This window comes from Clupea harengus, chromosome 2 (assembly GCF_900700415.2).
Source record: "Clupea harengus chromosome 2, Ch_v2.0.2, whole genome shotgun sequence".
Classification (NCBI taxonomy): domain Eukaryota; kingdom Metazoa; phylum Chordata; class Actinopteri; order Clupeiformes; family Clupeidae; genus Clupea; species Clupea harengus.
The window spans coordinates 13,068,565-13,078,564 of record NC_045153.1 but is presented as its reverse complement, the minus strand read 5'-3'; the positions used below and the strand labels follow the sequence as shown (position 1 = coordinate 13,078,564).

The 10,000-nt window shown below is 44.9% G+C and overlaps 1 protein-coding gene across 1 annotated transcript in view; it reads left to right on the top strand.

The window, feature by feature from the left end:
* The window catches only part of tbx15 (T-box transcription factor 15), a 27,728-nt gene that overhangs the window by 9,066 nt on the left and 8,662 nt on the right, over window positions 1-10,000 (top strand). Inside the window, exons 2-4 of the mRNA XM_042709842.1 lie at window positions 101-308; window positions 2,830-2,931; window positions 7,038-7,209. Coding sequence (XP_042565776.1) covers window positions 101-308; window positions 2,830-2,931; window positions 7,038-7,209 — 482 coding nt within the window. The remainder of the gene's footprint in view (window positions 1-100; window positions 309-2,829; window positions 2,932-7,037; window positions 7,210-10,000) is intronic.

Sequence of the window (10,000 nt, the reverse complement as noted above, 5' to 3'; positions counted from 1 at the left end):
AAAACATTTTTTTTTTAAAAGGCCAACTGTCCTGAGGTGTATCTGTCTCTCCCTCTCGTCTATCACTTTTCTTACTATATTTATTTGCAACCTTTCGCAGATTCAGAGGCCAGTCCCGGCTCAGACGGCGAGGGACTGGCGGAGCGGACGTCCTGCTCATTCGACTCCCCCGCGGACTTGGCCCCCGCCGTGTGCGACCCTTCGCCCTCTGCGTCCATGGAGGAAATCCAGATGGAACTGCAGTGCGCTGACCTCTGGAAGCGCTTCCACGATATCGGCACGGAAATGATCATCACCAAAGCGGGAAGGTAACTCAGTCGCCGCCTGCCAGGAGAAATGGACGGGTTCTGGAAAATTCTGTCTGCAAAATGTTTATTTTTGAGGGATTAATTTATGAAGTGATTAGGGCTAATTAGCTGACACGAGGTAAAAATTGTTTATTAAGTTCGACGGGGAAAGGCAGTTATTAAGGTGCTACCTAAGTCCACCTTATTGAAAACATATTTCTTGCGTACAGCGAGAGAACACACACACACACACACACACACCCTTGTCTCGCACCGAAAGGCCACTGCGCTGGGGGAATAACTTGAGCACGCTATGTTTTCGGGGGTGCTAATGTGTTGCACATGGGGGCAAGGGCTCCGGACGCTCGTGAGCCGCTCTCTAATCACACACCATACATGACGCGCGGGGGTATTCCTGTGCTGATGTCAGAACGGGCTGTAACCGGCACAGAAAGGAAAGCTGTTTCTAATTAATAACTTTGAAATATGTTTTTGGTTTTCTGGCTCTTCTGGGCAGCAATTACAACCCAAGCCGAGCATAACTTAACCTACACCGGTCTTAAGAAGACCTTTTCCCCGTTCATTCTCGCGCTGGGACTGCCAGGTATTTATCATGTCGTTCAGGCCTTTTACGATAATCAAGCTGATATGTAAACGTGTCTTCATTCATTAGAATAGCATTCATCTCGTCTTCAGCACAGGCTAAACTTGTACTTCGGGATATTTTTGCCAGGCTAGACGGCTGTAAAATGAGGGCCGTTAATAAAATCCAGAATAAGGTTTATGAAAAAAGGCCTCATATAAGAAATACCAGTTCAAGTGGGAACCCTTTTGGATAAGTATCGCAAAGGTTGAGAATAAACATTTGTTGTGTAGCTCGTATCGTGGCAGCGTAACTGCGGAACACTTGCCTATTCCAGAATTAGGTCGCATATCCAACCTTTTCCAAAGGTCTTCTGTCGGCCCCTATAACTGTGAGTGTGTGTGATGGACTACTCTGCGGTTCTGGTATGGGCTGTAAAGAGACATCGGTGACGACTTGAGAGGCATTTATTTTCTGTCTTCTATCTCGACCTCTCTTATGATTTAAACAATAAAGAGATTTGCCCGAACAGTTGCCCGATCCAAGAAACAACAACAATAATAATAACAATAATAACAATTATAATAATAATAGGATTTTATCGACTATAGGCTACGTGTTTTGTGTGCAGTCGTAGTGCAATCAGCCATTTCATTGACATTCTCCCTCAATGGGTCTTGGCAATTGCTTGGTGTTAAGTGGAAAAGCGGGATTTTAATCAGTACAGCCTTACCTTAAACTTTTGATAATCTTGAACGTAGTCCAAAGCTAGAATTTATGGTGTATTGTAGTGTAATATCACATTTTCGTCGTCTCTTTTTATCAGACAAAACAGATTTTTAAAATGAAACATGTTCTTATCATTTCTTTGACATTCACGTTTACCAGCTTTTTACGCCACAACATAATTAGCTCTCCGGTAGTCTAGGCTACTTCATAAATTGGAGTTATGTAAACATAGTATTGTCAATCTATTATTCTGATACTCCATAAATTAGAATTACGTGGGTAATAACCCTTGAAACATAACTAGGCTACTCTCCTCATTTTAGCGCAAGGCTTACATGAATAACTGTGTATATTTCATGCCTTTGCTAATAATAACCCTATAAATTCAGAAAAGAATGGAAGTACGAAAACAGTCCTTTTTTTGTCATTATGAACTGAAAGATTTATGACGTTAAAATGAAGGGGGAAAAAACGGCGTTTGATGTGTAAAATGAGAAATTTGTAAAAAAAAAAAAAAAAGTCTCTGTGTATGCAGTCTTTCCTTTTAATGCGCTCCCTTTGTTCACAGTTCAATTTATTTTCTCAGTTTGCATCAAATTACTGACGTTTCTGAGAAGTGAGTGCACATTGTCAGTTGGGTGCGGGGTTGGGTTGGAGGGCTCCGTGCTAGCAAGCAGGCCTGTTTCGGTGTGTTCTCCATTTATTTCGGCCTGTATCAAAAGCTACATATATGTACGTCTAACGAGATAATGCTTTTGCTCTCATGAAAAGAGAGAAAATATTTCTTAATGACGCATACGGTTGTTTTCCTAAAATGAAATGAGCCACAATATATGAAACACTGCAGTTTAACCTGCTTTAATTTGGTTTTAACAGAGAAGGGAGTGCATTATAACAAAAATAAAAATTACTTTCAGAGTTTTTTTAAAGACATGGAATGGATTGAGTTTTGAACAAGGATGGCAACCTTATTCTTAAAATGATAGAGTTCTGCTTTTTAAATTCCCAATCACAAATATATTTCCTACCTCGTGGCTGGTAAATGTGTCTATATTTTTGCAAAGTTAATTCCCAACTGTTCACCATACTCTCTCCATCTCTCTCTCTCTCTCTCTCTCTCTCTCTCTGTCTCTCTCTCTCTCTCTCTCTCTCTCTCTCTCTCTGACATAATGCTCCGTGTAACTGTAACCTGCAGTGTTACATCATGCTCTCCCTTCTGTTCTCCTGCAGGAGGATGTTCCCTGCCATGAGAGTTAAGATTGTTGGTCTAGATCCCCACCAGCAGTACTACATCGCCATGGATATAGTGCCCGTTGACAACAAGAGATACAGGTACGTGCTCTAGACATACTGATGTGCAGATGGACTGTTGTGGCACAGTTTTCTCACAGTGGAGACACGTCCTCATTTGGGAACACCCAAAATCAAGAAGACACACAGAATAACATCAACACAGTCTTCGTTACTATGGCAACAGAATATCACTGTCACTCTGTCATGTTGAGCTGGCCAGTTATTTTCCCTTTCCTTCACACCTTGGAAAGCGAAATATCTTGTTAAAGATTTTATTTGAACTGGCCATTATCTACATTCATATAAGTTTTTTGTTTTTTTTCCTCGGAAAGCTGTACAAGGGCACATTGACACGCTATGTTTTATATTTAAGCTGTATAGGATGTTTTATTGTTATTTTTTCTTTCTTCTTCGGAGGGCCGGTTTCAAACAGTCGATCCCATCTGAACACAATAGACACCCTCTCTGCTTCCCGGTGACCTGAACGTTCGAGGAGGAGATGTTGTTTTCAGGACATAAGATGGTTGTCCTGATGCATGGCGTGATCCTAGCAATGGCCCTGGGCCAGAGAGGGAGACCCAGACACAGAGACCTAGCGTAGAGGCTAGTGTTTCTCAAGGCCAACTGCACATGGACGGACTTAGCCATTGTTGATCATTGCTTGAGGCTAGTTGCCAACAGGAATTGAACCGTTTTGTGCTGAAGAGTTGAGATATATTTTAGAGAGAGGGCGATGAAGAGAAAGAGAGAGGGAAAGTGACAGGGAGAGAGAGAGAGAGAGAGAGAGAGAGAGAGAGGGAGAGAGAGAGAGAAATAAAGAGGTGCATTTTGTTCACTGTGTGCACTGTGTGGTGATGCCTGCTATGAACTGCATGGCTTTTTACATGGAAGCAACCTCATCACAACCTAGCGTGCGCCAACATGGGAAAAGGGTTTTGAAATTTGGAGCCCTTTGCTTATGGAAAAACACATTACCAACACCATTAATCTAAGTCTTCTTTTTAATATCTGAAAATAATTTTTTAAGTTAATCTGTCTTGGGTTTTTTTTTTTTTTTTTTTTTCTACTTCTGAGGCCGAATATGAACCCTAACCAAAACAATTTGAAGACTACAGTGCTCTGGCGACGAAGAGCGCACGCAGACCATTTGAAGAAGGCCAACATCACCGAGCATTTTAGAAGCCAGAAGATCTTGTAAAGTTAAATAGGATTTTCTTGCTGGCTTGGGGAATTTTACCACAAGCCTTAGTGGGTCGAGCACAGAACTGTCACTGGAATGTCTCATAGTTCGTCAAGGGGTGGGGGGGGGGGGGTGCTGGAAACGCAGGCTTTATTGGTATTTGCTTGCTTTACTTAGGCCTGATGCCTTTCTCGACGAGAGCCGAGTTTATATTAGACTTGTAAAAATCTTTGTGTGTGTATTACTTGTGTTACGTCTTCCTTTTCATGTGGTGGAGCCGACATGGCCTAAGCTCAAAAGCGCGAATAGCAAAGTGCAGACGACAGCTCTGTCCACCCCTTTTGATGTGCCTCATCAATATATTCAGAAGTATCTGTTCTTTTACAAGCTACACACACACACACACACACACACACACACACACACACACACTCTCACATGCGCACACACACACACACACATATGCATTCACAGACACACACACATGCACCATGACACACACACACATGCTGAAAAACACATGTGCACGTAAGAAGACTTGTCTCGAGGCAAACAGTGAATACATACTCTGGTCCACCCTGTAGGGTAATGTAATAGTGATACTTACTCTGTCAGTAAGGTAACCCAATATACGACTTGGTTTTGGCCGCTGGTGTGTGTGTGTGCGTGAGAATGTGTGTGTGTGTGTGTGTGTGAGAGAGAGAGAGAGAAAATGTGATGTGTGTGTGGGGGGTGTATGCTAAACTGTGTTCCATGTGCTTGTGCAGGAGGGGATATGCTCTTGAAGCACGTGTGTGTGTGTGTGTGTGTGGGCATGAATGTGTGTGTGTGCTTGGACATGCATGTGTATCTTCCACGTAGACCTGTGTGTATGTGTATACACTCTATATTGCACATTTGTGCACTAGTGCTCAGTGTGTGTGTGTGTGTGTGTGTGTGTGTGTGTGTGTGTGTGTGTGTGTGTGTGTGTGTGTGTGTGTGTAAGCGCACGTGTGTTTCTGCCTGCACAGACTCTGCTGGACAGCTTTTCGTCTCTCCTCCCCGGTCGAGGCCGGTCCGAGAGGGTGTCACATAAAGTGGGATCTTTATTGATTGTGCCGCAGCCAGATGGCAGATTTATGGAAGATGAAAGGGGACTAATCAAATTTCCAGTCCTGTTTTGGAGCTAAGGTTTCCCTCTTCTTTAACACTTTCCCTGCTACATAGAGCGTAACCCTAAACAGCACTCCAAACAGGAAATTACAGAAACGCCTGGCATTTTGTGTGTGTGTGTGTGTGAGCAAGAGTGTGTGTTTGTGCATGTGTGTGTTCGTGTACGTGTATGTGTTTGTGTATGTGTATGTGTTTGTGTATGTGTATGTGTATGTGTATGTGTATGTGTATGTGTATGTGAGTATGTGTGTATGTGTGTTGTGTGTGTATGTGTATGTGTGTGTGTATGTGAGCATGTGTGTGAGTGAGTGAGCAACTTCCCCATTTTGTTTGTGTGTGCATACGGAGGAGGATGTGTGCATACAGATGTGTGAGTGAATATGTTTCGTGTGTTCATATGAGTGAGTGAGTAAGTGAGTGAGTGAGCATGCGTGTGTGTGTATGTGTGTGTGTGTGTGTGTGCACACATGTGTGTCTGTGTGTGTGACTGAGTGAGCACTTCCCCATTTTGTTTGCCAGGAGGATGTGTGCATAATGTATGTGTGTGTGTACTTGCATGTGTGAGCTCTCACTTATTCCACTGTCTGCATCGCACATGTGTGTGCAGGCAGATGTTTGTGTGTTAAGGTGTGGTATCAGCAAGGTGTGTGTGTGTCTGTGTGCGTGTGTGTGTGTGTGTGTGTGTGTGTGTGTGGTTGTGTGTGTGTGTGTGTGTGTGTGTGTGTGTGAGAGTGTGTGTGTATGTGTGTGAGAGAGTGTGTGTGTGTGTGTGAGTGTGTGAGTGAGTGAGTGAGTGAGTGTGTGTGTGTGTGTGTGTGTGTGTGTGTGTGTGTGTGTGAGGGTCTATGCGTGTAAGGCAGGCACACAGGGGGTCTAATGCTGTTCAGCATGAAAACAGAGGGGCCCAAATGAGAGGTTTTTGTCCGTGTTTTAGCATTGAGTGATGACTTTGGCAGAGGCGTCGCTGCTAAGCGCTTTCAACTGCGCGCATGGCCAGAACTAAAGCCAAACAGCTGTGGGACTCGGGCCTGCAGGGCAGCGGGGCAGGGGAGGCAGCAACAGAGCAGTCCTCCATCTCCTGTAGGGAGCCCCAGGACCTTGCTTCCCCCATCTGTGTGTGTGTGTGTGTGTGTGTTTGTGTGTGTGTGGATAGGTGTGTCTGTGTGTGTGTGTGTGTGTGTGTGTGTGTTGTGTTGCATCATAACCCAAACATCAACCAGGATGTTTGACAGTGGCTTCTAATTAGGACTATGAAGTATGTAATATAGACTTAGTTATGAGTGTGTGTGCACATGTACTGTATGTGTCTGTGTGTATGTTTGTGTTGTGTCTACATCTGAGTGTGTGTGTGTATGTCTACACGTGTGTGTGTGTGTGTGTGTGTCTACATATGTGTGTGTGTTATTGTATTTTATATGACTTTAGGACACCACTGGCTCCTACGTGACTATGTGTGTCATCAGAGGAAGGAGTGCCTATGCATTGCTTTGTCCCCTATGAACACAAACCACTGCTCATCCTACACAATGCAGAACACCTGTGCTTCAGGCTTTGCTGCTGGGTGCACATAGCACATGGCACTCTGAGATTCTTCTGAATGAAGAGTTCGTTACAAATAAAATTAATTATTATTATTATTATTATTATTATTACTACATAGTGTGCTAATTTATGACTGTGCCTCTGCGGTCCCTGCTGGGTGACTTTGTTTCAAATATGTTTTGTCACTTTGTCACAAAGTCACTTTGCTCAAAAGCATCTGACAAATACCCAGCCATAACCCCATGCCCTGCCCTGTGTCTCCTCTCTGCAGGTATGTGTACCACAGCTCCAAGTGGATGGTGGCGGGGAACGCAGACTCACCTGTGCCCCCGCGGGTCTATATCCACCCGGACTCGCTGGCCTCTGGGGACACCTGGATGAGACAGGTGGTCAGCTTCGACAAGCTGAAGCTCACCAACAACGAGCTGGATGACCAGGGCCATGTAAGCACACTGGTCAGCCTACCAAACTTTCACCTTCTCTTACCCGTCTCTCACCCAATCAGCTGTGCACTTCAATCGCTCCACCCATTCAATCACCCAATCATTTCTTTCCAATCATTTCATCCCAGCCATTCAATCAACCAAACATTTTTATTCCTCTCACTCTGTCAACCAATCACTTCATTCTGCTCATTCAATCAACCAATCACAGTCTTGATACGATTAGCTCTCTTGGTTGCTAGGAATGAAAACCAACAGCCAAACCAGCCCTCTGTGGGTATGGCCATTCACACCAGCTCTCTATAAAATAACATATAGTTATAGAGTTATTAGCTCATAGCCCAATGTCTACTAGATGTATAGATATCTAGATATATGTCTACTAGATGTACAGATCTAGATATATGTCTTCTGCATATATGTAGTGGATGGATGTCTCATTCAGTGTGGGCGTACGTACATTATGGCAGCAGAACAGACGCACAGCTCAAGCGCAGGCCTTAACTAGGCACTTTCTAATGAAACACCTGCAGTGTTCAAGGGGCTGACCACTGAGCTGCTTGGTGTCAGCAGTACTGCTGCCTAAATAGAGGTACTGTTGTTGGGTTGTTTTGTTTTGGTGCTGTCGGTTTTGTATCAAATAAAACTAGCCCAGCGATGAATATAGACTCAGTAAATGCAGAGTGTGTTTTGAGGTCTCTGAGTCATACACCTCAAAGACAATAACAGAAAATGTGACTGTCTACATATGTGTGTGTGTGTGTGTCTACATATGTGTGTGTGTGTTATTTTATTTTATACGACTTTAGTACACCACTGTCTCCTTTGTGACTCTGTGTGTAATCAGGGGAAGGAGCACTGTTGTACTCCGACAGACCCTTGTCCCATATCCCACAGGCTGCTAGTGAACATGGCGAGCTTCTTGACATTGTCACCAGCGATCATTATCCCCCTTGCCTCCCCACTTGAAATGTTAAAGACCACATGACTGATTCCCCCTGTCCCCTCTCCTGGCTCCTACTCTGATGATGGAGGGTCTGTTTGCGTGAGTAGCTCCAGCAAGCAGCAGCCCAGAGTAGCTATTTATACTGAACGCATCAGACATCTAGCACTGCGTTCCAGAGAGACATCACGCTGTGTCACCATGGATACCCGCCGCCACGGTGACAGTGACTGAGAACAACAATATGGTGCAGCCAATCTGCGGCCCATACCACGAGGGCCTGCGTCACCACGTATCAGACGACTGGAAGAGTGAGCCAGATAAGGGCCAGATCAGGGCTTGAGTTGACTGTCAGCATCTGGGACAGGGAACCGCTCCCAATGGGCTCCTCTCTCTCTCTCTCTCTCTCTCTCTCTCTCTCTCTCTCTCTTTCTCTCTCTCTCTGTCACTCTCTCTCTCTCTCTCTCTCTGTCTCTCTCTGTCCCTGTCTCTCTCTGTGACGGCAATGCTGCCATGATCTTTTCAAAGGAGCGGTTCTTGGGTTACTGGGCTGATGTTCAGGCCTGATTAGAGGGAAGATAGATGGGACGGTTGCTGCCATATTGATGTTTACTGAACTCGGACTGCCAGTGGCGACCGCCTCAGAGCAATGTCGCCGGTGATAAGCAGATAGGCAAGAGATGGGGATTAGGCATGAATTCAAAGTGAAGGAAGATGTCAGCCAGACTGGTTTGATTATTGGGCGGTGTAACACAACCCGCCATCTTTCTTACTGGCACATTAGTAACCCCTCTCAAATCTATCATTACGGAGGCACACGGCCCAATTTGGGGGTTTGGTGTGGGGGGAAGGAGGAGGTTTTATTGATTAACTCTTTAAACCTTTGATAATAAGTAGACAGTGCCTGTGTGTGATTCAGCTCCTCTCTCAAAATGGCCGCCACAGACTCATGCGAGCCGGGAAAAGCGTCTATTTTTCTTACGTCTGTAATCGTTCAGACATATACAGGCATGTTTGGGCAAGAGCTAGATACGGCAATGATTAGCAGAGTGTTGGAGCAACTGTGGGGTTATTTTTTGTCCAACCACAGTCTCGTAAAAGCTGTTTGGCAGAATGGCACTCTGGGAGTGTGGGATTCCCTTTCACAACTCAAATTATCCTTTTGTCGACACACTTTTCGCTCCTCATCATTCGTAATAATTACACTAAAAAGCTTTCAAGTAATTTAATTACAGTCTAGATAGACAACACTAGACTACAAGACACTTTGGTGCTACTGCTGTTGTTGTTTCTGCTACTGTTGATGTATTTGAACAGAAAGGCACACAACTGAATGGGCATTAGCTGAGTTTAAATGTATTGACAGGACAGACCCATTCCACTGTGTCGTTTCTGGTGGGATGGTACCAAAAAAAAGCAAACAACAGATAAACAACACCAGCCATCTTTCTCCCTAGCAACTCATAGGGTAGAAACACTTTAAACTGACAGAAACAGAACAAGGTGACTTAAGGTGAGGGCATTGCCTGACAGTCCTTTGCCCGGTACCCGGAGGCTCACCTTCAGCACGTGTTCCCAGTAAGCCGTGCGACGAGAGGCACTGTGTACAGCCATATTACGTGCATTATTCTCAAATACCCCCGACATGTGTTTCAGCTGAGTGCAGGGGAGGTGGGGGTGAGGTGGGCGGAGGGCGGGGGGGCTCCTGGCAGTGCCCGCATAGGCTTACGCTCTCAATTTCATCCCGGGTCTGCCAGCGGAGCATGGACCATGGGGTGAGGTCAGCTAAGAATATCCAGCTAACTACAACATGGCCGTAATCCTTCCCCACAGCTTCAGAGCAGGATG